Genomic DNA, 27,994 nt, shown 5'->3' with positions numbered 1-27,994 from the left:
CTTTGATACAGGGTTGGAAGAGAGATGAGTGAAAGTCAGCACAGGTCAGACAAGTTAAAACAGTGGCTGGTAATGTCTCCCAGTTTGAGTGCACAGCTGGGGCATGTTGCTCCGAGGGGGGCTTAAATCCCAGTGCTTGGAGGGGATCTAGCCCCAAAAGGCTACTCCCATTTGCACCAAACAGAAATGCAGTAGAAGGAAGCCTGGTGCCAGCCTGGTTTTTCAGATACATCAGGAGTCTGAATGGTGCATGTATGAGCCTGATTCTCCACAAGGCTTATTATTTACTGCTAAAGGCACTGGAGACCTCAGGCTGGCATCACTCTTTTGGCTGCAGCCTCAATGGGTTGGTCTGGATGGGGTTCCTGCAGGGCAGGTGGGTCAGGCTGGCCGTGTCTGAAGGAGCTGGTCTCTCTGAGAGTCTCTGTTGGGACTTTGCTTGGTTTCTGGGCAAAGGCAGAGGAATAGAGGAGAGTCAAGTGTTTAAGCATAAAAGGTACCCATTGGAGGAGCCCCTCGTAGAACAAGGCAGGGGTGCAGAGCTGCGGAGTGCCCCGTCCAGAAATGGCAGTGGCAAGAAATGAAGGAGAAAGAGCAGAGATGGTTATGTTTACATAAGCTCATCCATCTCAGCCTACATGGAGCACAAAGATGAGCGTCACACCATCAGGAAAGGCTCCTTGAGTGGAAGAAACCCATCTTGCAAAAATGTGTTTATCCCGTCCAACCTTGCATTGAAATGTGGCCAGGCTCTTTGCATGCCCCAGGTCCCTCCTAGCTCATCTCCCAGACTTTGGGGTTAGCTGGCTCCTAGGGCCACCACAACACTCAGATAGACATGCCCAGTGTTCAGCTCCCTGCCTTCTCCAAGATAGCAGCCTACCCTGATGCTGCTTGGTTCAGCCTGTCATCTTCTCTGTAGGATGCACAAGGTCTGGGTAGCAACTTTGACAGGTTGCCCAAGCAGCAGCTTAGGATCCTGATGAGAGTATCTCCTTCAGAGCAACTGGAACAGTCCAGCACATGCCCCAGTTCATGGCGAATTCTCCATGAAAAGTTGCAAACTTTTCAACTGGGATTTCAGTTGAGGTCCAGCCAAAGGTCAGCCCAGCATTTTGGCTTTTGCGTGCTTTGTTTGGAAGGGTTGAACACCAGTAAACCTCATGCATACACATCCCACAAAGGTTAAATATTACCCAGCATGCCTTGCCATCGGGAACACTCCCTGGGTTAAGCATGGAGCCCATCTACCCTGTCCTGCTGGGGATCACTCAGGTTACTAAAATCCTGATGCTATTGACTTGACTCATCTGAAAAGAAGCAGCTGCCCCATGGAGGCACAATTTTAACCACCTCCAAGATGGAGACAACTAAATCTCATGGACTCACCTCATCCAGACTGGAGGACAGCTCACTCTGGAGAAGAGGAGAGCACAGTTAGAGTCATTCTCATCCATAAGCCCATCCTGGGGCTTATAATTGTAGCTGATAACTGAATAGAAAAAGGATACTTTCCAAGTTCCTGCACACCACCACCCCCAAGCTTGAGAAGAAATCAGTGCAGGTAACTTAAAACCATTTAAAATCCAGCATCAGTTAATGGCTTTGCTCAGATGGGCTGCAGGGTAGGAAATACGCTGGAGCTGTCGGGAAGCACAGCCCTTCACGATGGGAACGCTGAAATGATCGCAGGGCAGGAAGGTCATGGTCTGTTTGACACCTGAGGAATTATATCTGGAATGGGATACATTTGCCCTGTCTTACGGGTCAAAAGTGAGCTGCCCCACTCACTCCAGCTCCCTTTACCATCAGCTGAAAGAAACTGGCATCTCTACATGGGGATTTCTTCATCCTAAAATAAGTCCGTAAGAGAGGATGGACAAATGTCCTGCAGAAGCAGGGCTGCAGAGTCCACTGCAAACCTCTGCAGGAGCAGCTGATGGTGCTGGGACCCAGCAGCTCTGTAGGGGCAGGGGAGGGGACGGTAAGAGCGGTAAGAGGGGCACAGGGCCTAGGAGCTGCAAAGAGGAGAAAGGCATTACCTCGAAGCCAGGGATGTGATGGACAGCCGGCTGTGGAGAAAAAAAACACATACTTTCCATTTGCACTCCTGGTGCTAACTCAGCTTTATCTGGCAGAGAAACATCAGTCCTCCCATAGTCACACGCTGCCTCCCTCCATGCCCAGCACTGGGCTCCAAAAAGCCTGGGCAGGAGGGCAGGGCTCTCCCTCTGGCAAGGAGGCACCAGCAGAGCCTCAAATCCACCCGGCTGCTTTCTGCTAGGATCAAACAAGTTCCTTAGAGAGGACCCCCCTTTCCAAGGTCCTCCCCACCCAGTTCAGTAACTTCTGAGGGGGGTGAGGAGGAAGAAGAGGCTGCATGCAGATGATTCGGTGTCCCATCCCGACAGCAGAGACGTCCCTTGACCCCCACCCAGCAGCCCCTCACTGGCGCAGCAAGGCTTGTTACCCAGCACATCCACCCCCGGCAGCTGCAGAGCACCGTGCGCAGAGTGCAGCATCCCTCCCAGAGCAGGGCTGGGAACCTACATCGGAGAGAGGGAGGAGAGAGCTGCAGGACCCTCGTTCCCAATTAGCACCCTGGGGCTGGGAGGGAGGAACGGGACAGGGAGATTTAGCCTTCCAGTTCATCCACTTTCCCGGGCATAGAGGCACATCTGGGCTGCAGCCAAGCACCGCGGTCAGTGGAAAAGCCAGAGACAAGAGGCGAGGGGGTGGTGCATGCAGGGGGATAGGGAGGGTGGGAAAGCACACGAGAGCACACTGGGGCATGGTGAGGAGTCTCTCCCGCCCGGGCTGGCTCCGATGCACAGCCTCCTTCCCCCGTGGCTCGTTACATGAACAGCCAGCGCTGAGTGCAGCAGCTTGTTGCAGGAGTAACCGCCCGCTTCGGCTCTCATAAACCCCCTCCGGAAATTAACTCTGAGCAAAGGGCAGCGATCTGGGGCCAAATGCACCAGGCTCTTCCCGTGATGCAAAAGTGCCGAGGCTCTGAGCTCAGCACTGCAGCCGACCGGGCTGGCAGGGCACGAGCGGTGCCTCCCGAACCAGTACCCAGTAGCCCAGGCTTCAGTCTGGCACCGATCCTCTTCCCGTTGGCTCTGCTAAACGCTTCCCACCATGCCACTGCAGTGCAGCCAGCACCAAGCATCACGGCTAAGTGTGCTCTGAGCAGCTGTCCTGGTGAAACTGAGGACAGGCAGCTGCAGAGCTGCTGAGCCCAGGTGGACATAACTCAGCATCAAGCAAAGGTTGGATCCTGCCCGGTGCTGAAAGGCTCCAAAGGAAGAAGCCAGCATTGCAATTAGAGACAGGATCAGGTCCAGATGGGGAGCTCACCTTCTCCCTCTGAATCAGCTCGAAGGCAGCCAGCAGCTCCCCGACGTTTCTGTTCGCCTTGATGACGGGGTGCCAGGAGAGCCGCGGTGAGCGCACCAGGCTGGGCTTGCAAATGCAGCGCCCCATGAACTCATCTGCACCCTGAAAGGCAATGACAGGCACAGGGAGCTTTCTTCCCACCCCACTTCCCGGTGGAGTCCATCACCCACATCTCAGCCAAGACCCTATCACTCAAAAATCAGGCTCCATGTCTGAACCATTATGGGACCAGTTCAGAAAAAAAGATGGTATTGATACCCATATAGACTCAAGCTTTCAAACTCCTCCCTGTAACTACTAGGGCTAGAAATGCACTCTTTCTCATGCATCTTGGCTTAAACAGGAGCTGAAATTCCTACAGTATCACACGATTTCCAGAGCAGGAGCTCTGAGTATAACATTAAGTATCAGCAGGTCTTAAAAAGCCCATTCACTGGTCTGCAAGGGGATCTTCAGTTGCCTTTGCTGCTTCCTGCTGGTGTCTTTTGGAGGAGGGAGGGCAGAAAGGTTCCTGAGACATATTCTACATGCTTTTCACTTACGCACTGCTCTTACACACAGTCTGAAATCCTTTCTGCTCTTGTGATAGGCTACAGCCCAGTTTTTCTAGGAAGGACTCAAGGTTATCTCACCAGCCCCCCAAACACCATCAGTACAAGGCTTTGGATCCACTACTTTAGATATCTTTGGGCAGCTGAGCAAACAACAGTGTATCATCCCCTACTCGCATGACTGCTTTAAAACCTGTCCCAGGCTTTCTCCACAAGGAAATATGGTTAATTTGGCCACTCTGTAAAACACGATGTAGATGCAGCTTTGGTGACTGGAGCAGGGCCACCAAGGACATCACTAGCAGAGCTGCTTACTGAATTTTTGTCTTCTGAGTGTCCAGCTCAATGTCTAAGCCACCCAGACATTGGTGGCATGACAGCATTGCACTCCAGAGGGCAGGAGTGATGCCATGCGTTTGTCCCACCTACCCCAGCACGCTCACACCGTGAAGGTCCAGCTCATGCCAACACACTTACGTAAGTGTCGTGGTCATATATTTCCACCACGATGTTGGGAGGGGAGTCAGATATGTTCTGGGGGTCCCCAAAGATCTCTATCTCATAGAAGATGAGTGTCTGGTCCCAGGTGGGGTTCAAGGTGTTCTTGATCACCACCGTCTTCTGGCTTTGGTGGAGGAAGGAGACAATGGCATAAGGATCTGCAAGGGATGTTAGACAAGAGGCAAAGGATGAATTAGAGCTACTGGTCTAGGAAGGAGAAAGAAATTCATAGTCATTCAAGGGCCAACTGGCTGTGCAGGGAAGACTGTGAGCAGGCTGAAGGAGCTGTGGGTCTTTAGAAACAGCAATGACATTCCCATCATGTCCCGGGTAACTCCAACTGAGAAGAGAATGAGGCCAAGTTCTCCGACACCAGTTATTCACAGCTCAGGTACTTCCCAAGCTAGATGCGATGTCTGCATGTTTAGCAACCCTGCAAAGGGGTTGTCTTCCACAAAACTTGCCCTGGCTCTCTTGAATCCCCCCATATCCTTCAGTGAGGACTCAAAACTTCATGAAGAACCATCTTCTTGTGTTTTTTTTGCAGCATCCAGCTCCCTCTATCTCTGTCTGAGGCCCCCCAGTTCTTGCGCTAGGAGAGAAGGAGCAGTCCACCCCTGCCCACCTGCACTGACACTTAGGGTTCTGCAGGGTTCTATCGTGCCAACCCTAAAACATCTCCTTTACAAGCTGAAGAGTATCAGCCTATGGAGTTATTCCTCATAAAGGGCCAATCCAGACCCCTGCTCGTTCCAGCTCCTTTCGGGACAAGACAACCACAACAGTCCACACAACTTTGCTGTCTATCTATGCAAAGACCTTCCTTCTTATCCCACAGCAGCCTCCTTTCCTTAAAAAACCTTAGATGAAGGATTTTTTTGCCAAAAAACTTTTGGACATCCAATGAGGCCATGTTAACCAGAGCAACCTTACCCTCCGGCTTGCGATAGCTCCAGCTGGTGGAGACACCGTGACCTTCCCTGGCCACATCTCCCAGCACTCCACCGCTGTAGCATTAGAAATTTCCTTGCTGTCTGACTTGATCTGTCCTGATCCAGGTTATCTTCATGACTCCTCACCCTGTCCGCCAGCAGTGCGGTAGCACAAATGGCTCACCTATTGCCCTAAGGTGTGGGGTTTTCTCCCAAAACATGACTCTACAAGGATGAGTATTTCAATGGTGATAACATGGCCATCTTCCAGCACAGCAGAGACTACAAACTGTCTCCACAATGCAGTCTCTCCCAGGGAGATGCAGGAGTTAGCAGCACTGCACATGTGGGTGAGCAGTGACTTCAGGTCACCCTTTGCTCCAAAGACCAGACCATGAAGAAGGTGGCTGGGACATTACCGTTTCCTTCCTGGGGTCTTTAACATCTCTAGAAGGGACAGGAGCTGAGGATGCAGCCAGCAACCAGACAAAGTTGTCCTCTCAGCCCCTTTGCATGAGCTTTGGTAACCTCCATGCCTTGGGGAGGGTTTTGGGTTCCCAGCACTCCAGGTTATCCCACCTGGCCTCCAGCTGCCACACCAGATGGCTCTGGGTCTCCCTTGGGGCTGCTGCATCACATCTGCCAGCCCCATGCAGACATCTCAGGTACTCCAGGGTCTCATCAGGCTCCTGTACTTAGGCACTGAGCTGGGACCAAGGTGTCCCACTGCTAACCTGGGACAAAGCCAGAGGTTTCTCACAGCAAGGCAGCAGCAAATAGGGAGGAGCAGCCTCCCTTAACAAGCAAAGCAATTAACACAGGAAGCCTGGGATCAATTAACAACTGAAACATGAAACCTGAGCCCTCTCTAACACGTTCCCTTCCAGACAGCTTCAAAGAGCATGTGGCCCAAACCTGCTGTGGACATCCAGCCAACACCGGTGGTGGCACTGGGCGTGGGGACGGGACAGGCAGTGGCAGAACCAGGACCAAGGTCTGGGTGAGAGGCTTGAAACATGCCATATATCATTATAAGACTCCATGGAGACTGAACACCCTTCATAACCTGATAGCACCTACTGGTCCTTGTCAGGGATGAGACCTCCATGGTTGCTGCATCCCACCTGACCAGTCCCAGGTGGACCTCTGAGCTCTGGTTGCCTGCAAAGCCCAACCTCCACAGTGGCAGGAGGCATCATGGGCCTTTTTGGAAGGACACAGGCCACCTCCTCTGCTGGGCACCCAGCATGACATACCACCACAGACACAGATGCACCGGACAGTGTATGGGGGTCCACCAGCATGCAGCGGGGTACAACCCGGGTCACTCCAAAGCCAGTTCCAAGACCTACCGGCAGCTAGAAGCGTGGCAGATCCTACAAATGCAACCTTTAGTGCTCAGCACTGCACAAACCCCCACAGTCCCAGGAGGGGTCCCCCCACCCTGCAAAACAGTGCGCACACCCCAACACCAGCACTGTCAGGAGACTGGGAGCTTATGCTGGAAGCAAAACATGTCCTGCCGACCCTGGAGATCGAGGAGCATCCCCCAGGCACCTGAACACGGGGTCGGCTGAGCAGGGCAGCCTCCCCCACCCTCTCTCCCCTCTTCCAGGGATGGGGGCATCAAGGGCGGTGCATTTTCTTTCTTGGCGTCCGGACCGCAGCAGACGTGTTTAATGAGCCGGGGCTGTTTGCGAGGTGGCCGGCTGGAGAGAGCACTATTCACGCTGGGAAGAACCTTTTCCACTTACGCGCTTTTTTCCAGTAAGAGGAAAGCAGAATACGTTACAATAAACAAAAAAACCATGGATTTGGATTTGCTTTTTGCTCTTTTTTTTTTTTCCCCTCTTCTTCTTTTTAAAGGAGGCCTCTATAAAGCCCCTTTGTTTAGACCCTCGTGTGCACAGAAGGTTTATTTTTATAACTGTGTAAAGCCCCCTTAATGAACTCCTTTATGCTTTGTTAAGGCAGCGGAGATCACAATTCCACATTGTGGCATGTTGTTACTCATGTTGTCCTTGGCCGGGTTTTTCCGAAGGAAGGGACTCCCCTCCCCGCTCCGCCGATCGGGGCCATGAGATCACCTCGGTCCCCACCACTTCGAACAACAAACCCTTTGTGGAGGCGGAGGGGAGACGGGACCTCGGTGGGCGCAGACACTGGGTGATTGTTTGGGTGCTCTACACCTCTCCAGGGCATTTCTGCCCGCCCACCCACCCCCCCCAAGCCCCTCTACTCAAAATACCAGGGGGAGCAGGAGCCCCCCAGGACTGTGGTCCTGCTGCCTGGCGTAGTGATGCCCGGCTGTGCCCACTCGCTGTTCCCTGCTGCGGGTCCCTGTGCTGCACCACTTTTGGGGTCTGTCCCCATATCCCATCCAAGATCTGTCACCTCCATGCCAACACTGGTGGGCAATCCCATGCCCAGCCCCCCCCCCAAATCCCCGTGGCAGACAGCGAGTGATAGCCTTGGAGGGATGCTGGATGCCTCCTGCATCAGGCATCGCTGCAGAGGGGTGTGGGTGCTCCGGGGATACCTGCCCCAGGACCCGCTCACATCTCAGATGTGGCCCCCACCACTTAGCAATGAAACAATGGGGGACTTTTTGCATTGCCCCAGCTCCGGCTCTGACTCAGAGGTAGAGAGCAACATCCCCACTGTCCTGCTTTCCCACCTCAAAATGACACTCCAAAGCATTAACGGCTGTGAGCAAAGACAGCTTTGGTCACAAGCACCAAAGAGCCGTGGGGCCACCTGGCTGGGATGGCCCAGCCCATGGGGTAGAAGATGTGGGACCCCCTGGCTGCCAGGGGCTGGTCCCTGCTTGGGTCAAACGCAAAGGACCATTCCTGGCACGTCCTCCCGCCTCCGCAGGCACGCTTCAGCCTCTGCTGCAAACAAAACGCTCCTAAAACCAAACCACCTACACCCAAGCACCCTTCAGCACCAAATGATAACAGAGCTGCCCAACGGATAAAGTGACATATCTTATTCTGACTTGATTTCCTAACCCAGAAAACATGAGCTCCACACAAGATGTCCTGACCACATCAGCTCAAGTCTGGCAGTTTCAGAAGTGCCTGAAGCTGTGCTGGGGCCGTGTTGAGCAGGAGGACATGGAAAACTCCTCGCTCAAAGCCCAGGACACCGTTTTCTCCACTTGGGACCACACTTTTTTCCCATGAAGGGGCAGTTTTTACAGTCCATCTGAAGGATGCCCAGTTCAGGCATCGGCTCCATCAAGGAAACCCCCCAGCCTCCCAGCCCCCTTGCAAAGTTTCCAGGATGGAGAGCGGAGGAGCAGCAGCTCAATTTAATGTTTGGTCGTGAAAACAAATACGAACCATTTTACACATTTGCCACTGTTAGGTATTTTCCTTTCCAGCCGTATTTTCAATCAATTCTTTCATTCCTAATAAATGGGGTCTCCCTTCTTCAGCCTTGATCCCTTCCCCAAACCATAGGACAAATCCCCTCCACAAACCCCAGACCCAGGAGAATGCTGCCCCCCTGCCCCGCAAGGGTGGGCAAGAGGCTGGCCAGGATCCAACCAGCCGGGAGCAAGCTGGGTGCTCAGGGCACATAAATCCAACCAGAAACTTCATGAGGATGACAGAGAAGAAGGTGCCTGTCTGCTCCAAGGTCCTCATTACACCCTTGCATCCTTTTTAATTTTTCTGAACACATCTCATGGAGGATTCTGCCCTGTGCTCCATCATCTCGACACCAGCCCAGAGCCCTCCGTCCTCCCTGCAATCCCCCAGCTCGCTCGCTGCATGGGGGGGCGGCTCGAGGCGATGTGCCACGGTAAACATCCCTGCCCTCCGCTCTGTTTTTATTTGTCATGCCCCTGAGCCGTCTGCTACCCAGCCTTGCCACCGGCTTTCAGCATCACCTCGGGTCGGGGAGAAGGAGCTATTAGCAAAGCAAACAGCTCTGACTCATGGCTGACCTGGGTACCTTGTGGTTTCTGGTTGGTTTCTCACATAAGAGTTCTTGAAACTCTGATTTTTTTGCTGATGGGAAATCAAGCTACCAAGCTGGTTGCCTTGGGAAAGCCTCGTGCCGCTGTCTTTTGTTGTATGGCTGCCAAACACCCGTCATTTCACATCAATAAATACCCCAAAATTTGCTTTACAGACCCCACTACTCCCCAGCATTCATTATAGCACTAATTACAAGCACAAACAAGTGGACGTGAGTGTTTGGGCTTACCTGAAAAGCTGTCCTTATCCATGGCGATCAGATCCCGTGCCTGGTACATGTAGCAGCGGAGGTGGTATCTGTTCCCACCTGTACAGAGGAATGAGAAATAGTTGAGATGAGTCGAGGGATGAGTGCAGGGCATGGGGGGAATAGCTGGGTTTTTAACCAGCCCCAGGCTCGTGTCTGAGGGCAGCTTGGCTTAATCCTTCCCATGGCTTCCCAAGAGAGCACCAAGCCCTGGGCATGTCGATGTTCCCAGGGGGACAAGCCGTGCCCCATCCTTACCCACCCCCCTCTTTCCATCCACCTGCACTGGAGGTGGGTGAGAGGAAGAGGATGGGAAATGTTCGGCTATGGGGTCCCCACAGCAGAGACCCCGTGCCAGGACTGGCTGTGGGGGAGCTGCACCCTCGCGTCCGACCCTTGGGGCCTTACAGTCAAATATGCACGAAATGGTGGGTCTGTTGACACCAAAACTGAGGGTGGAGATGGATTTGCCATCGTCACTCTTGTCGTCTGTCACTCCTCCCTGCAAGAGAAAGGGAGGCAAAGTCGGTCATGCCAGGACCCCCTCTGTGGCCAGGGCTCCCTGCAGGATGGGGTCCTCCAGGGTATTATCCACATGGGTGTGCAAGAGGACTTTTGGCTTCTCCATGGAGGGACCCTCAGGGTCTTCTGTTCCCAAGGACCCAGCCATGCTGGGAGGGAGCAGGACATAACAACAAAAGCAGCCTGAGGGTCACCAATTCACATCCCACCTCCCAGCATCTCACCAGCACAGAAAAGCCTCTCCATAAAGTTCATCATTCTTGGAGCAGCAGTTAAAGCAATTTCACTAAGTCTCCTTGTGAGCAAAATAAATGGAGTATAAACTTTGTGAACAGTCATACAGATGGTGTCAAATGCAGCCAAAGGCCCCATTCGCCGCCCGGAGGGCGCCTCGACCAACCTTGGCCATCGCTTTTCCCTCTTCTTGCATTCACCTACGAGAGCTGGCCTTTTATCACCTCCTAATTGCCACATTCAGCTTGAAATATTTAGTTGCAGGAAAAGGAGCGTAAAGGTAACTTCCTGGCGAGTGTAAATCTGATCTTTAAATATTTTTTGATTATCGAATGCTAGGGAAAGACAGGAGGGGTATTTAAAGAAAAAAGGAAAAGAAAGAAGGAAAAAAGAAAAAAAAGCAGGTCCAGGATGGAGTTTCCAGGGCCCGGAGCCACCTGGTCCCAAAAACGCATCAGGAGCTTAGGTGGTCTGCAGAGCCCTCCTTGCCTTTCCAGGCAGGAGTCGCAATTACCGTGACATTGTCTGCAGAGGAAGCCCTGGGGTTTGCGCCGTATTTACGGCGGTGAGGTCGTGCCAAGGGTTTGCAAGGCAACCTCCAGCGCTGCCTTCCCTTCCTCGCCCACCTCCCCACGGGGGCTGAATAGCTCCTCAGTTATTTTTATGACCTTTCTGCCCAGCGGACTGCCGGTCCCCCCAGTCCCCCACCCCAACCTGCGCCCACTGCCAGCCTGGGCTTCCCAAGCAAGTGGAGGAGACCAGGAGCCGAGACAGGCAGGGATCGCTCTCTGAATCCCTCAGCAAGGGCTTGGGGACCCCCCCAGTCTGTCCATCACAGGGAAGGAGGGCTCCTCACACCCCAAAACACCTCGGAAAGCATGCCTTGGAGAGGGCAAGCTGGAAAACGCTCAGGACTATGATTTGTCCTTTGGGGTCTCCATGTAGGATGGAGCACCTCCACGATCTCCTTCCTTCGTCCCATCCCCGCAGGGTTCCCAGGAGCCAGGACCTGCAGCAGGAGCCTGTACATGGTGCACAGTACAACGTAGCAGCCATGCGCCTCAGGCGTAGGAGCACCGGGGGACAGAGACACGCTCATTCCAGTGGCATCCCACCGCTCTGCCCTGAGCAGGACTCCTCTGCAGCTGGGCTTTCCCACCAGGACCCCCACACTTGATGCAGCTGGTTAGTAGTTTGGGCACAAAGCTACAGCACCAGTGATCCCCACCCTGGCCAAACCCCGATGGCACCACGTGCCTGCCCTGGCTGTCATCCCCCTGGTTTAACTCATGGCCCTGCTCTTCCCCTGCCTGGGGAGCAGTGGTTCAGTCACCTCTGGTGCAGAGCCAAAGCTGGGGCCTAAGCACCGGCAGAAACAGGCAAGATTTTCCAGGCTGGCATGGAAAACGCAAAGCTCTCTGTCGGCCAGAGGTTTCCCTTGGCTGATTTTTGGAGGAGGATGGGAAGAAATGGGGCTTGCAGGGTAGAAGGGCTGCTCGCAACTCCAGGGCAGAGCCACTGGGCTTTCCATCAGAACCCAGAGATGGCCTCCAGCCACAGAGCTTGGCTCTGGGCTTCCCAGAAATCGGACTGAGGGCAGAGGTGCCCGGGGGCCACACCATGTCCTGTACTCCTTCTCTTTTAATGACTGTCAGTGATGAGCGAGCTGCCAAATGGCAGGTCCCAGAAAAGCAGGGACGCACTGTCACAGAGAGGGAAGCCCAGGAAGAAGCTGGTGTGATGGAGGTGATGGCCAAGCCAGCAAGCCCGAGGGAAAGGAAGGCTGCCCAGCTTATATGGGGAGGATGCACAGGTGAAATACAGGCAAAAAGAGAGGAACCGACAGGAGAGTGCTGCAAGCAGCAGTGTTACCCTGGCTCCGCATTTCGGGTATGGGTGGGAGTGCTAAAAGCCAACTTCTTCACAACTTCTTCGTCTCAAGCTCTCCGTTAGCCAGCTGGGACCCATCGTGAGAAGCAATAAGCACCAGGCGCTTTGTGGGTGTCCCCTGGGGTAGAGGGGGATGCCAAGTCACAGGCAATGGAGAGGGCAGGATCGTCACGGCAAGGGCAAAGGCCTGGAGGATGGGATGCTTTGCCCAGGACACTTGCAGGCTCACCACAGGTCACCCTGAGTCCTGTCCTGAGCCATCTGTGGACTATCCCAAGACGTGTGTGGCTGCAGGAAGGCTCCAAGGACTGCCAAGGAAATGGCACACCAGGAAGGAAAGAGCCACCATCCTTCTGCTTTGGAGAGCCCACGGCTGGGGGCAGCAGGAGAGACCAGCTGAATCAGTGGGAAGCAACATCTGAGGCAGCTCAACCCACCCCAGCGGGCACCCCAAATCCACCAGGCTAATTGCATCCAAGACAGCCAAAACCCGGTGCCACGTGGCAGCACCACGAGCCCTTGCAGCAGCATGTGGCCCAGCTTCAGGCAGCAACCCGGCCCCGACGCTGCTCCCCATGGGACAGAGGATCGGGGAATGTCCTCCCCTCCCCGTTGGTTGGGGTCAGGGGAAGGATGGAGAATATGTGAGCAGTGAAATAGAAGTCTTTGAGCAAAAGTAGGGGAGCTTGAGGAGAGCAAGCATGCAAAAGAAATAATGCACGTGCGTGCATGCAAGTATGTGTGGGTCTGGGGGCAGTCGTGATGCACCGGGGCCGGGCAAGGGGTGCAAGCCAGGGTGATCTGGGCACACAGCAGCCCCCGGCTCTTCCCACTGCAGGGAGCTGCGCTGACTGGGAGCAGATGCTCACACCCCACCGGTGGTGCTGAACAGATGCTGAGCTCACCCTGCAAAGGTGCTGAGCCCCATGCACCGCTCCAGGGCTGCAGCTGCTCAGCTCCACCGCTGGAGTGGGACTTTTCGGGGAGAAGCCTTCACCAAGGAGTCACCAGCTCCTACAAAACCCTGCTCAGCAGCTGGGGCTCTGCTTTCCAGCTGCTCCGGGTTTTGGTCACCCTGATCCCGAGGTGCTGGGGTTCAGCACGTCTTAATGGCAACGATTGCTCAGTTTGGTACAGCCAGAGCGATGCACATCGAGCATCCCCAGGAAAAGGGAGGCTCAGAAACCCTGAGCACCATCCACACATTCCTGCATCCAAGACACATTCCTTCTGGTCATGTTTGGTATTATCTTCCTGTTGGAAACCAACCCTTTTGAATAGCTTGGGGAATTAGCACTTGGGGTGTTGGCTTGTTCTGTCTGAGTTTGCACTTTAATCCTCCCTCTGCTTTGGTTTCCCTGCACCGCCGTATGGCTCCTTTGCTGGATGGGCTCCGGGCAACCCACGCCACAACCACAAAATCGCACAAAAGCCTTTCGCAGAGAAGGCAGCAGATAAGAGGAATGGAATGGAGCAGACGGAGCAGACAGGAGGGGCTTCGGGAGGCTCGGGCAGCTGGTGGTGTGCCAGTGGCAGCCCTGGCCCCAGGCCTGGGTAAAATCTGAGCTGGGGGATGCTCCAGGCTCCCTCTCCTGACAGCATCTTTATTCTGCTTCAGTGTGATCAGAGCTGGCAGCAGCGGCTCAAACTCCAGCTGCTGCCCCATCCAGGTGCCCTTCTCAGACTCTGCATCCCTGACACCTCAGGCTTCACAAGCTACCTCCCTCTGACTGCATTAAAAAAGCACCGGAAATAGATATAGCGGAAAAATCAGTGCCCACCCTTCCCAGTCCTCAGCACCCACTCGTATTTTCCCATTCTCAGCACCACTTCACCCCACCACCCTGACCCCAGCTCGGCGGCATCACACCGGGTCCCTCCTTGCGCTCGCGGCTCCAGCGCATGGAGGGGTCAACCCTGTGCAGGTCCGGAGGGTCTGGGGTTGCTGGATAGGAGATGCTATGTAAATTTAGGTATTATTTTGGGATGGAGCATCCTGGAAAAATACGTGAGTCATTCAAGCAAGAGAGGAGAGCTGGAAAGGCATGAAGCTGCAAAACCAGAAAGTATGGCAAGATCATTTATAAAGCAATCCACAGAAAACCAAGCAACCACAGAAAATGCAGCCAGTAACCCCAAAATATGAGGGCATCAAGGCGAGCCAGAGTGACCTGCTGCAGAGGGGAATTCGGCGAGCAGAGCCTGAAGGGCAGGCGGGATAGTCCTGCACCGCCGGGCTGCCGGGAGCCAGAGCCAGGGCTGGGGAGGGATTCACCTGCTGCACTCCCATGCTGCTCCCTCCCGAGCTGTCACCCTGCAGGGACAGCATCCCCCGAAATCTCCACGCCTGAAGTAAATACCACTCCTTGGCATGGCAAGGCAAGGCACAGCAAAGCAAAGCATGGCAAGGCAAACCAAACCAAGACATTGCAAGGCAAGGCAAGGCAAGGCAGAACGCTTATTTTGCCAAAATTGCTTTCAGTTAAAAAATAAGCAAAATAAGAAACTAGATTTGTTACATGATAATATAATAAGTTATAGATGTAACACTTTGGTGTAAAGACAAATGAGAGATTTGGGAGGCTGCTAAGAACTGGGCACTCCAATGCTGACACAGCTAAGAAATGCTTGGAAAATAAATATGCAAAGTAGGTAACATCACGTCTAACTGGCTTTGGGGGTGGAGGGCTGGAAGGGGCAGCCCCTGGCAGCCTGGGCCAGGTGGGGGTTCAGCAGCATGCCAGTGACACCAGGGGGCATTTAAATCAGCCGGGGACCCCCTGCCACCACATCAGCATCACCAGGAGCGACACAAGCAGCGGCTCCCAGGCATGTTGCCACATTGCCATTTTAATGGGGCTTTTATTCTCCTCTTCCCCTTTGCTTCAGCCTCTGCCCCGCACATGTGGGGAGGGGATTTTCCTTCCCCAGGTCTCCCCCCCATCCCCTGGTACCCCCAGCAGACGGGTCCATCAGCAGCCAAACTCACAAATCCATTTCATTTGCAGGCTAACAAAGGCAAAACAAGGGCACAGCTGAGTCCCTTGGAAAACTGCATGACCGAGCAGAGACCCAAGGCAGCCCCATCGGATACCCCCCACCCACCTCCCCTCGTCCCCAGGGCCAGGGAAGGGCATGAGGGGTTCCTGCACAGCCCCATGGGCATGCACACACACACACGCACACATGTGTGCACAGACACACACCTTCTGTTATAGGGTTTTTCAGCTAAAGCCTCCTCGATTGCCTCTGCTGAGATGCAGAGGGATGAAGCATCTGGCCAAAAACCATATCAACAGGCCCCAGGGTGAAGGGGGACCCCCCCAGATGGGGCCAGCGTGAGCTCAGGGCTGATGCATGCAAACACCATGGAGCCGCTTGTGTCCCAAAGGGGCTGCTGGGTTCAAATGCTGGACAGAAGGAAGGACAGAGCAGAGAAGGAGGGGAAAAAAAGCCTAACGGGGGGAAAAAATAAAAAGCCCTATAATAGGGGCTTTGTGCTGCTGTGGTTGGTTCTCATTTAGTTATTGGAGAAGCCAAAGGATTATGAAATCCAGTGTATGAAGAAAGCCAGAATGTTAGCTAAACAAACAGCGGCGGGCGCAGGCAGCAAGATAACGAGCTTTGCTCTGGGTCCGCTCCCTGGGATGGGACGGAGGGTGGGAGCAGACCCGACCGGGCTGCAGGCAGCAGTCCTGGGGGGAAGGTGGGTACCTACCAAGGCCCCCTCCAAGGCGAAGACAGCGGCGGCCCCGGTGCGCTCCAGGGGCTCCATCCTGCGCCTCCAGCGGCGGCGGCGGAAGGTGTCGGTCCGGCGATACTTCAGGTGGAAGCGCCAGCCAAAGAGTGAGGCGTACTCCCAGCCCTCCCCGTCCAGCTCCTCCTGCTTGTGCTGCCGGGCAGGGACATGCTGGGGCTCAGGGGGGCTCAGTCCCACCACCCCACAGCCCCTCTGCAGGTGACAATGGCGGAACCCCGGCACAGCCAAGGGGCGAAGCCACTTTGGGGTTCTCCAGGGCCAAGGTTGTGCCCACCCAAACCTGGGGCCAGCCTCTTCGAGCTGTTGCCTGCTACAGCTGTCCTACCTCGTGTCCTCCCCGTATGTCTCCGGCTTAGCCGGGGATTCAGCCCTTCATCCAGCACTTGGAGAAGGGTCTCGCTGGGCTGGGGGCTGCCCCTGCTGAGCAAGGAGGGGACCACATCCTGCCCAGGCCTGGGTAGCACCAGCATCTCCATCTTCCCAGCCTGCCTTCAACTTTGCCACCACCTCTGATCCCTCCCCGGGTCCCCACGGCTCTGCCACCATGGGACATCCCATCCAGAGCACCAGTCACAAGCCCATGAAGGCTTTTTACTCCCCAGAGTTGTGTCATCTCCCTGTGACACTTGCATCCCTTTGGCAAATGGGGTGGCAGGGGTTCCCCATGCTTTCCATCCACAATTATCTAGAAAAAGTGCTGGAAAGGGAAGAAAGTGTCTTGGAGAACTTGCTGGGGGAAGGATGAGCGGCAGCACTGCGGTGGCATTTGCGGTCCAATTGCACCACCTAGAGGGAAGCAGGACTGGGACAGGGGACAGACTGGGGACTTCTGCCAGCCCCGGTCCCCCGAGCTGCTTCGTGGCACTGGTGGAGGTCCCCATCCCACCCCGCAGCCCAACCAAGCACCCCTGGAGTGGTCATCTCCACCTCTGGGAGATGTTGACCCCCATGGTGGAAACCACAGAGGTTGCTGCTGATCCAGCACAGAAACCAGGGCCACCAGGCTCCAAAGCACAGCAGGTCTCTGCAAAAGGCCAAGCACCTCCAGCTCCACATGAAGAGACAGGGACACAGCCCCAACCCGCTCTCACCCTCTTCTCCCCGGCCCTTGTCCTACCTTCCTCATGGCCTCCATCTGCATGAGGTCCCTCCGGCGGAGCCGCACCCAGCGCCGTCGCCGGTTGGTGTGGTACATCTTCTCGGCCGGCACCCAGGCCTTGGGCTTGCGGTCCGGTGGGATGGTGATGCCGTACTCCCAGCCTTGGAGAGAAGAGAACACCTGGGTGAAGGCAGGAGAAGAACCCCCCACCTTGCCTCCCACCAGGGACCTCTCTTCACATACATCCAGACTGGAACAGTTTTCATAGCAAAGGTTTGTCCAGATACAACGTGCTTGCTTTCCCAGTTTGCTAGTCCACGCAGATAACGACCTACTCATGCAGCTACCCAATGGAGGTGTCCCTCTGGGGATGCCCAGGTGATGGATTCATCGTGTCCCACCAGCCCTTGGCTCAAAGTCACAGCCTGGGGACTCTCCTCTCTGTCCTTCCTTCCTCAGGCAACCCCAGCCCTTGTGTCCATCTCGGATGCTCTCTGGCCTGATACTTTCCATTTCTCTTTCACCAGAAGCCAGGTAAGATCTTCCAGAAGAACAGCCTGGACCATCCTCAGCAGCGAGGACAGCGCTGCCTTTGCGGCTGCCCATCCCACAGCCCCAGCCTCAGCCAGAGCAAGAGGGAGAAGGTACCCTCAGGGCCTGATCCCCTTCTGAAGCCAGGGGGGCAGCTCACACAGCCATGAAGGGGATGTTATCCTCCCTAGTGCTGGATGGGACCATGGAAGGAAACACCACGATGGGCAGAGTAAGGGGATGAAAATGGCATGGATGCCCAAAACTGCTTTCTGATACCTTTCTCATCCACAGCTCTGTTGAGGTCAGTGTCCCACTCCACATCTTCCCATTTCCAGCCCGGAGGACACTCAATCTCATCCTTAGGCAGGACCTTCTCCCCATTCTGTGGGATACAGGGGTGTTTTCAACCAAACAGTGCCCAGCAGATGCCTAAATCTCCCCTGGGGTGGCAGCTGAGTCCCTGGCTGCCCGCTTCATCCTTACCACGTCAGTGTAGGCATCAGTCATATGGATCCACTGGCCTCCAGGCAGGCGGACCTGGTTCTCAAACACCTCCTCCACGAAGCTCAGGTGCCCAGCATCCACATCGTGCAGCAACCTGCACCCCGGGGAGATGCATGGCCTCAGGGGCTCCCCCTCCTGCCCTCCCAGCCCTGCACGGGCAGCAGTACCACCTTGTGTCGTCCCTCTTCTCGCAGCTGCCCCTCAGTGCCCTGCTGGGATCCCACCGCCAAGGCTTCTCAGTGTGGGGCTTGCACAGGCACCCCAGTGAGATGGGTGCTGGGATCATCATGTCCATGACCGCCTGTGCAGCACCCACCACCCCAGGGACATCACCCAGCACAGAGACGATGCATTTTGCATTAAAGCCGTTGCCTACCAAGGACAGGGCATGCAGATGAGGAACCCCCGTGGCACCCCAGATCTCCATCCAGCTTTCTGGGTGACCTTGCCACCAGCTTAGCATCTCCTCAGGTTTCTGGGGTGCCTGCGACAGCCCACTCAGGCTCTGCTCTTTGCAGAAAACCGTCACTCACGTCTTCTCTGGGCAGATGAACCAGTCCCCGGCCCAGGTCCAGCCCGTGGAGGGGCGGAAGCTGTCCTTGGGCAGCTTGATCTTGCCAGTGACATCTGAGTATTTGGGGTAGGTCAGGCCGGTCGTGCCCCAGTTCCCCACCAGTGCCAGCTTGGTCTGGTTCTCATACTGGAGGAGCAAAAGCAGAGAGGTTTTTGCGTTGGAGGCACAAAATCTCATGAATAACCCTTTTGAAATCCCAGCAATAATCCCTTCCTTCCTGGAGAGCCCCATCCTGAGGACAGACCTCCTGGGAAGAGCCTAAGCCCCCCCACCAGCCCCCCGTCCCCATAGACACCCCCAGATTTCCCCTCCAGCAGTTAGAAGATGTGAAGCCATGATGCAGCTTTACGGCTCAATACCAACCTTCTCCCCAGCCTTTCAGGCTGGATGCTGGTGGAAATGTCTCTTTCTTCTCATGGCTGGTAGGGGCTGATGTGACCCCCACCTGGCAGTGCTCTCACCCGTGGTCCAGCCCACCCCCTCCCCTCCATGGTGGAGCTGCTGCCCACACCGGAGAGAAAAAAAAAGCCCTGTGTGTGAGATGCTCACGGTTTCAGCAAAGACGGAGAGCTTCCCCTCGGCGTACTGGTTAAACTCCTTCTCATCGACCGACAGCCCGAACCAGAGCTGGACCCGGATCTGGGCTGGGATCCTCGGACCCATCGCCTCCTCCTGGGGGTACTGCCAAAGGCAGAGCCCCGTTAATATCCCTGGGGAGGATATTAACGGGGGATGCGAGGCTCGGGTGGTGGGTATGAAGCCCCCGTAGCCCCAGCCAGGGAAGCAGGGAGGTAGGTGGGACACAGCATCCCTGGGAATTGGGAGAACATCAACAGCATGCAGAGCACTTTGGGGATGACCTTGAGGAGCTTCAAAGTCCCAGTGGTCAGGGCTTCTGCATCTTGGTGAGACACCCTTTAGGGCTAGGACACCAAACCCAGCCAGCATACTTCAGCAAAAATAGAAAGAATAAACAGGGAGATGTCTCACTGCCCTTTTTTCTCTCTCGGTTACTTTTTTTCCCCTTCAAGTGATGCTAGTTTTCCATCCAGACTTAAAGTACAGAAAAAAAACAATATATTTTTGTTCATCTTTTGCTGCCAGCTGGGCTTGGGGTTTTGGGGTTTATTCAGTTTATTTTATTTCACTTTTTATTTTTTTAGAGCTTGTTCAGCACTGATTGTCTGCTCCCAAGCTGGCACGCAGCGAAAGGCCAAAGAAATATCATTTGAGATGTGAGAAGCTCTGTAAGTGCCTGGCAGAGGAGGCCGCAGCTTAAGTTTCCTGGGGTGGCAGAGGGTCAGGAATTTTGAAAAACGTAAAACAACATTAAAAATTTAAAAAATAAAATCTATTTTTAAAAAAAGCACCATCTGAGCCAAAGTGCACCCATCTTCACTGCCCTGGAACTTGCAGAAAGTATGAAGATATTCACAGGGATCTGCTGCGAATCCATGCAAAGAGGAGCTGAACTCCACCAGAAGCACGGCCAGGCTCTCACCGTGCGGGAACCAGCTTCAACAGGGTTGAAACTGGGGCTGAGGGTCCCCAGAGCCCCGGGCACTCATGGGTTAATGCAGCCCGTTGTGTTGGGATTTCCGATTTCCTTGTACAATTTTCTCTCTCTTTTTTTGAGGAGCAAATGTTTTAAAAATTAATATCACGCAGGCACATACATCGAAAGCCGAGGTACCTTCAGGAAGATGGTCTGCAGCTTCCCACAGTTCTTGCCGCAGCAGTTGGAGATGTTTCTGGAGAAGAGGACCTCGTGGGCTGGCACACGGGCGTACGCTACGCGCTTGTCTCCCTGCAGCATCCAGATCACTATATCGGGCAGGCTGTTTTGGGGCTGGAAAACACAAAAGCTGTAGTGTCCGTCCAGGGGGCTCTGAACTAGCACATCAGCTGTGGAGGGATGCAGGAGGATGGAGGGAAGCCGTGCCCCAAGTCCTGCCGCCAACCCAAGCCCATGGAGTGAGACCAGTCAACCCAAATCCCATCTCAGCAGCTCCGGATCCCATCTGGATCCGGCCAGGGCAGGGCAGCCCCATGTTTCTCCAAGCCCTGCCCTCCGCAGCCAGCCCAGGTCGCTGCAGCAGCTTTGGTTGAGGGTTTACTGGCGGTGCTGTAAAGCCCTGCCATGAACAAGGTTAAACCTCAACAGCTGGCTGCCAAACCTGGTGCCTTCCTAACCCACTTCGCATCACTGCGGTGGGATGCAGGTGCAACCCTTGCCTGGGGGGCCAGGACTCTGCCTGCAAGAGCAGCATCCTCTCTGCATCCCATCGCACCGTCAGGCGATTGCTCACAGCCATCACACCAAAACAGCACTGTGACGGCAGGCTTGGGGAGAACGAGACCCCTCCAAGGTGAAAAGCAGATCCTGCCACCATCGCAGCAACATTACCTCCTCTGCCATGGCCTTCAGCCTGGAAAGCCAGTCCTCTGCCTGCTCCAGGGCCGCCGTCAGGCTCGAGTCTTCATGCTTGAGCTTCAGGGCTGCCTTCACTATCTGCTCCATGTTGGTGCTGCGAAACCGGTACATGTTCTGGTCCAGGTGGGTGCTGGCCGGCTTCCCCAGGACATCGGGCAGGGTCAGGCTGCGGGGACAGGCAGAGAAGTGATGCTAGCAGCTCACGCACCCTCTTATGGAGTTTTGCTGTCTTTTTTAATTTCTTTTCCTCCTTTTCAGCAAGTTTCCAAAGAATTAACAAGCCACCGAAGATACATTTGGGGAACACAGTAATGCCAAGAGCAAAGGAGCTTCAAACCGCACTTGCAGCCCCACGCATCACCCACAGCAGCCAGGACAGAGCCCTGGCTGAGACATGCACACCACGCACACACGTTTTAATATAAATTGATTCAAGCTGCTGGATAAACGTTTCAGGTGTCCGGGAGGATCTTCACTCTGCTGAGCCCTTTACAGGATTTCCTGTAAAATGCAGTGATTTACGGTGCTGCCATTATTAATGTTCTTCTTGCTCCCAGCTCCTGACCCACAGCCCCTCGCCAGCTGCAGCATTCCCACCGTGGGCTGGGATTGGGCCCCAATAAGCCCCATTTTAATTGCACGATAAGTAAGAAGGACAACATCTCTTGCCCAGCTATGCTCATCAAGATGTGCCACGGGCAGATGCACGCAATGGTACCTGCCTGAGATGGTGCCCAGTTGTCTCAGGTTAATAACATGGCTTCCTTTTACAAGAGGCTCAGGGAGAAATTTAGGGGTAAATTTAGTTCTTTCATTTCTCTTAAAGAGAATTGGTTTTGCTGATTTTTCCAAAGGGAGACAGAGTGCTGCAGGTGTTGCCAATTAGCCCGATCATTCAGTAGCATCCTACGCAAGGAGCTAAATTAAAAGACTCTGTTGGGTTTGCAGCCCCAAGCCCTCCATGGTTAGACCTATCGCACTCCATGAACTCAGTTTCGTGTGTCCACGCTTCGTTTGTGTATTTATTATGAGGGAGCTGCTAATAAGCTGACCTCCCACTCATTTTCCATGGCTTGCTTTGTCACTGGTGCATGGGAAGGACACTGCCCACCTACCAAGCAAACACCACTTTGTGGCAGAAACTAGGATGTACTTCAATATCCTTGCAGGAACAGGAAAAAAAAGGAAGGGGAAGAAAAAAAACTAAATATACTCACTGCAGTTGAATTTAATTTCAGAACGATAAACTATAAAACTACGCAAAAAGGAGGAAATGTGTTAAAGAGCTGTGAAAAGGAGCAGCAGAAAGGGTTAAATCCTATAGGCAGCATGGGAATGGTTTGAAGACACCTTGCTCCTGGAGATATGTGCCGCATGTCAGAGACCTGTAACAACCGTAACGGTTAAATGACGCTAAATTGTGCTCAAATGGGAAAACAGAAAAGACCACAGACTCCACCAAATGAAATGTAAAAATACATGAAGTAGTTAAAACAAAAAAAAAAAAGCAAAAAGATGGAGGCACCCCCATTAAAAGCCTAAAACCTAAAGAACTGTCCCTGTTCAGGTAGATGAATGACAGGAGGAACATGTGCTGGTCAGCCAGAGCTGGAAGCAGCATTTTTCATAGCAAAAAAAAAAAGCTGGGAGCCGGGAGGACGTGAGGGCAGAGCCCCTTGTCAGGGTCCGTCCTGCCTTGGCAGCCAGGAGGAGAGGGCTGGGAGGGAACCAAATTGTTTGCAATTCAGGTAGGAAAGGGCTGGATGGTTGGGTGGGATCTGTAGCTTTGTGCTTAATATTGCTTAATGTTAATATGACTAGAGGACTGGAAGAAGCAACGTGACGGCAACCTCAAAGAGAGCTGGGAGGATCTGGGGGAACCTGAGATCAGCAAGTCTGACTCTTGCGTCCAGCAAACGAGCAGAAACCGCAGATAAGAAGAGCAGGGAGGTGGACAACCTGGACCCAAGAGGTCCCCTGCAGAGGGATGCTTGGGGTACCAGTACAGCCTCCCCGGCAGCCCACAGCACCGTCCTGCCCCAAGGGCTCTGCCACCCTGGACCAAGAGGATGGTCATCTCCTGAGCAAAGAGCTGGTTATGTGGCAGGTGGCAAAAGATGGGAGCGTTGAGTTCGTCCGCAGTGATGGGTCCCGCGCTGGCTGTCACCACTCCGGGCATGAATTATGAGGAAGGAGCAAAAGGGCTGAACTGAGAACATCACTGTGCCAGCAGATAAATGTGTGGTGCATCCTCGTGTGAACGTTGTGCTTCCAGCAGAGGAAAGACGCAACAGAATTGGACAAAGTACAAGGAAGACCAAAAGGATGATCAAAAACATGGACCCTTTTCTGCAGCAGGGGCTCTCTGGCCACCCCCTGTGTATTTTGCCGTGCTCCCAGCTCCAGCAGGGAATGGCAGAGGAGTCAATTCACAGGCAGCTCTCTTCTGAGCTCCAGCACGGAGCAATCCTCACGCCATGGGATACAGGACCAGGAGCAGAGGGACAAAACCCACCCTTCAGGTCAGCGCTGCTGCCCATCAGCACGAAGGAGCTGCAGGAGCCGCTTGAATCCCGCTGCAAACATTTTGCGTACTTGGTTTTGCCACAACTCATCTTTCCCTAACATTGTCCGTTTGTATGCTACTTCCAATTCTTTTCTTTTCCAGAAAGCAGCCATCTTCCATCTCTTCACGCAAAGGTCTGGAAAACAGACGTGGACAAGGCGATGCCAGCAGCACATTGCTGTTTTCCTACTGGGAACAGGAGGTGGAGAGACCCCCTCCCGCTGGGACCCTTTCACCGGAGAGGTCCGGACCTGGAGGAGGATGGGGAAGCACTGGAGAGCAGCAGGAGGTTGTCCCATCCCTCCGAAATCCCAATGGAAAGGAGCTCTGTCCTGGCTGAGCGCAGAGACCAGGCTTTGGCAGCATCATGGGGGGAGCCATGGACAGGTCCAGCTGCATGGCTCAGCTCATCCTCCGAGGGCAGAGTGCATGGAGAGGTGTGAAACCCCCCAAAAAGCCATCAGGGCTGTTCCAGCTGCCCCAACCATGGGTATCACCCTGGCAAGCCAGCCCCATCCCCATGCCAAGCCCTCGCAGAGACGGAGGAGCCACATCCCGCGGGACCGAGCACAGAGTGGGGCCAGGAGCCAGCAGGAGCCACGGGCTTGGCTCATCCCATGGCCACAATTTTCCCCTCCTGGTTAACTGAATTTGTTTTGGAGGACACAGCATCTCTGGAAAACCCAAAGCTGTGGCTCATCCCTCAGGTCCCATCCCACATGCCCAGGAGCGGGGGGGGTATCGACAGCCCGTCAGACGGCTCTGACCTTTCCAGCAGAGCCAGCGTGCATGGGGGGCGAAACACATCTCCTTTATGAGGCTCAAAAGCAAATAAACAGGGAGGTTGTAAGTACGTGTGTGTGTGTTCTTAAGCGTGTCCTCCAGGAGGTCTGCGGAGCAGGGCCAGCTTGTTCAAGGCCTCCTTGCCCGAAGGAAGGAGGTGTCCGGTCCCACACGGGTGTCACAGGAGGGTCCAGAAAGGCTGTACCCCCCTGCCCACTGGACCCCAACGCCTCCACGATCTTTCCTTGGGCCTTTCAAAGAGCAGGGGGGACAGAAAGGGAGACCTAGGGCTTGGCAGCAAGCTCAGCACCATCTCCCCAACCTTAGGTGACTGGCACAAGCTCAGGTGGACAGTGCGCATGGTCCTGCAGGCCGGTGGCTGCTGTGGAAGGGGTGGGAGACAACTGATCCCAGCAGGTTTGGTGGCCTCAGACACAGCCAAGAAGGCCAAATTCTCCCTTTCTGCTGAGGTAAAACACCAAGAGCCACCACACGAGCTCAGTGGCCACAGAGGTCCACCCGTCACAGCCACCCGTTGCCACCAGTGGGGTGTCCCAGCCCAGTGCAGGGCGGTCTCCACAGCTCAGCTGCTCTCTGCCTACCTTCTGAGGCAAGAAAGCTCCAAGAGGCATGGCAGCTCTCTTTATTCCCCTTCGCAAGGGCTTGCCAGGGCTAAAATCACATCAACAATCCTACTATCTCCCTTCTCCAAATTGACAGCATGGAGCTGCTGCAGAAAAGTTGTGTGGCCAGGCATGGGCATGGGATGGGACTTGGAGATCACCTTCATGGACGTACCTGAAGGGGAACCACGGTCCGAAGACCCTGGTGAGGTCAGTCCCTGAAGCACCTTCCTGAGGGCTGAGCTGTCCTTGGGATAAAACGCCATGGTCATACCGCAGTAATGCTCCCTGGAGAGGCTCCTTGTCCCCACAAAGCTCAATCCAGCCCAGAAAAACAGGCTACATGGAGGGAAAGCCCGTGCCACCCTGCCAGCCTCCCTTGAACAAATGTTCAAGTGCTTAGAAAGGCAAAGCAGCAGCAGATACCGGTGGTGCTGCCCACGGGGACGGTGGGATGGCTGTGCCATCCAGCCCTGCAACAGCCCCGTCTCCCGGTCCAGCCGTCAGACACACAACACCCACGCACAGCCGAACAACCCCTTTGGGTGCTCTGCACGGGTGCCTCCTACGCGGCGCACACAAGACTCAACTGGGAAGCCACATCGGTGTCTCCTCACTCCACAAGCCCCACCGTCCCCCTGGCTGGGCTGGCCTGGGTCCGGCTCCTGCCCCGACACAATGCCGCTCATTCAGGTGAGCCACGCTGCAGCCCTTGCATGAAGGCTGGAAATTTATGACTTGCCTTAAATGTCACCTTTTCAACTCTGTGCCTTGGCTCAGCAACCTTTGAAGCAAACATTAGCAAATGACCGGTGTTTTTCAGAGGAGGAAAAAAAAAAAAGAAAAAAGAAGAAGTCGTCCCTTCCAAGATAAATAAGTGCTCTCACAATAAACGGCACGAAAAGGCTCACATTCAAAACTGGCAGAAAATACCTGCAGTCGGAGATGATGTCATCCATCAGCTGGGCACCCAGGGCGTCCAGCTCACTCGGCAAGCAGTTGGCCTTGAGAGCAAGGTGGACCTTCTCCAGGTTTGCTTCCTGAATGACAGGCGGGGAAGAGGAGCTGCACAGCGGGGACCCCTCCGGCGCCCCACTCCACCCCACATCCAGGACCCTCCCAGCAAATCCCTGGGTCTGCTCCCCATGATCAGAAACTCCAGCCTGGGTCCCACCAGGGCTTTGCACCTCCGGTTTTCCTCCTGTTGGAGCTCCAGGGGAAACAACAGTGAAATACAGCAAGAAATCCCATGAATAGCTCAGGAGCTGAAGCAAGGTCCTTGTCTCCTGTGCCTGCATCAGTAGGCAAGCAGGTGGCACAGCAAAGCACTGCGTTCACACCCCACTGTCACCCCAGTGGGGATGAGGGTAGCCCCTTTCCCTCCATCACTCCACGGGCTGAGCAGGGTACCCGGGATGCTGACAGATTTCCCCTCCACTGCACAGGAGTCATCAAACGCCAAACCTGACCCAGCCTGGAGATGGCCTCTGTCCCCTCCCTGTCCCCCAAGGCAGGATGCAGAAAGGAGGTGGACAATGCTCCTTGCCACCGCGGCACTCACCAGCCTGTCTGCTGCATGGTGGAGAAGGTTTTGGGCATCAGTCCGATAGCTGATATCTTCCCAGTAGGATGACAACACCACCACGGGCTTCACATTGCCCCAGGGCAGGTAGTAATACTGACAACCTGGAGGGCACAGCACGCTGGTGAGCTCGTGATATTGGGGTGACGGGGGACCCCAGTCCTCAGGACCAGAGCAGAGATGAAGGGGGACAGTGCAGCATTTGGCCTTGGGCAGAGGCCCATCTCTGGGGCTTTTTTGGAGCAAGAGGATGGGAATTACGTTCCCCAAACCCATGTGCAACAGAGCAATGCACACCAAGGTCCAAAGGGATGTGCGTCAGCCTCCACAGCTGCAGCAGTTCCTGCAGAGCAGTGAGGCCAGAAACCAGCAGAACATCCCCAGTGGGGTGAGGACATCTCACACCAGAGCGAGAGCCCCACAGGAGCCAGGGAAAGGCCACCCCAAAGCACTGGCTCTTCCTTGAAGAGAAGTGGGCACTGTTAGTGCTGAGGTGCTGCCCAAAAACCACTTTAAGCCAGCATAGAGCTGAGAGAAGTAGTCCTGGCTTCCCCGCTCCTCCCCAGCCATATATTCCCCCTTCACAGCATGGTTGAGGTGGGCAAGGACCTCTGAAGGTCATCTGGTCCAACCCCTGCTCAAGTAGGGTCACCTTAAGCAGGTTGTCCAGGACCACGTCCAGTTGGGTTTTGAATATCTCCAAGGATGGAGACTCCACACCCTCCCTGGGCAGCCCGTCCCAGTGCTCAGTCACCCCCGCGTTGCTCACCATCAAAGACAGCCCGGCTGTACTGCGTGGTGGAAGCCAAGGGCAGGCAGGTGTTGTCAAATTTGTTGCCGTAGTTGCCGATGCTGACCTCAAACTGGATGGCATCATCCACGTCTTGGAGCATGGTGGCTGAGTAGAAGGCAGCGAAGAGGGAGTACTTCCGACGGCGCAGGTACTTCTACAACGGGCACAGGACCGTGTCCATAGAGAGGACACCACCACTGCCCTCCTACGCACAGACCCTCCACTACCCTGACACACACCAGCTCGGTGAGGCCTCCGAGATGGAAAAGTTTATTGCAGGGAAGAAAAGCATACGTTGCAGCAAGGGAATGTTGGGTGAGATATTTAGGAAAAAACTGACAAAGGAGAAGGCTAGAACTTTCCATAAAAAATGCAGTTTAAACCTGAAGAAACAAGCAAAAGGAGCACATCTGCGATAGCACTCAAGTTGGGACTGGGGTCCTGTTGAAGGAAATCTCCCACCCCTCCGTGTTCACC

General features: G+C 54.7%; 1 protein-coding gene across 8 annotated transcripts in view; it reads right to left on the bottom strand.

Annotated features, from left to right (window-relative positions):
- DYSF (dysferlin) overlaps positions 1-27,994 on the bottom strand; it is a 106,140-nt gene that overhangs the window by 59,687 nt on the left and 18,459 nt on the right. For 7 of the 8 annotated variants that reach the window (XM_087736075.1, XM_087736078.1, XM_087736081.1 and 4 more), the window contains 18 exons: positions 27,494-27,671; positions 26,704-26,828; positions 26,076-26,182; positions 21,144-21,336; positions 20,430-20,585; positions 19,286-19,417; positions 18,696-18,862; positions 18,142-18,256; positions 17,935-18,040; positions 17,143-17,285; positions 15,984-16,157; positions 10,028-10,121; positions 9,602-9,679; positions 4,428-4,609; positions 3,361-3,501; positions 2,043-2,072; positions 1,390-1,416; positions 501-542 (listed from right to left, as the gene is read on the bottom strand). In XM_087736075.1, coding sequence (XP_087592201.1) covers positions 501-542; positions 1,390-1,416; positions 2,043-2,072; positions 3,361-3,501; positions 4,428-4,609; positions 9,602-9,679; positions 10,028-10,121; positions 15,984-16,157; positions 17,143-17,285; positions 17,935-18,040; positions 18,142-18,256; positions 18,696-18,862; positions 19,286-19,417; positions 20,430-20,585; positions 21,144-21,336; positions 26,076-26,182; positions 26,704-26,828; positions 27,494-27,671 — 2,190 coding nt within the window. The remainder of the gene's footprint in view (positions 1-500; positions 543-1,389; positions 1,417-2,042; positions 2,073-3,360; positions 3,502-4,427; positions 4,610-9,601; positions 9,680-10,027; positions 10,122-15,983; positions 16,158-17,142; positions 17,286-17,934; positions 18,041-18,141; positions 18,257-18,695; positions 18,863-19,285; positions 19,418-20,429; positions 20,586-21,143; positions 21,337-26,075; positions 26,183-26,703; positions 26,829-27,493; positions 27,672-27,994) is intronic. The other variant, XM_087736076.1, reaches the window with a different exon arrangement.

Source organism: Nipponia nippon, unplaced genomic scaffold (assembly GCF_047370975.1).
Source record: "Nipponia nippon isolate SJK-2023a ecotype South Korea unplaced genomic scaffold, ASM4737097v1 scaffold_6, whole genome shotgun sequence".
NCBI classification, from domain to species: domain Eukaryota; kingdom Metazoa; phylum Chordata; class Aves; order Pelecaniformes; family Threskiornithidae; genus Nipponia; species Nipponia nippon.
This window is presented reverse-complemented; position numbering and strand designations above follow the sequence as displayed.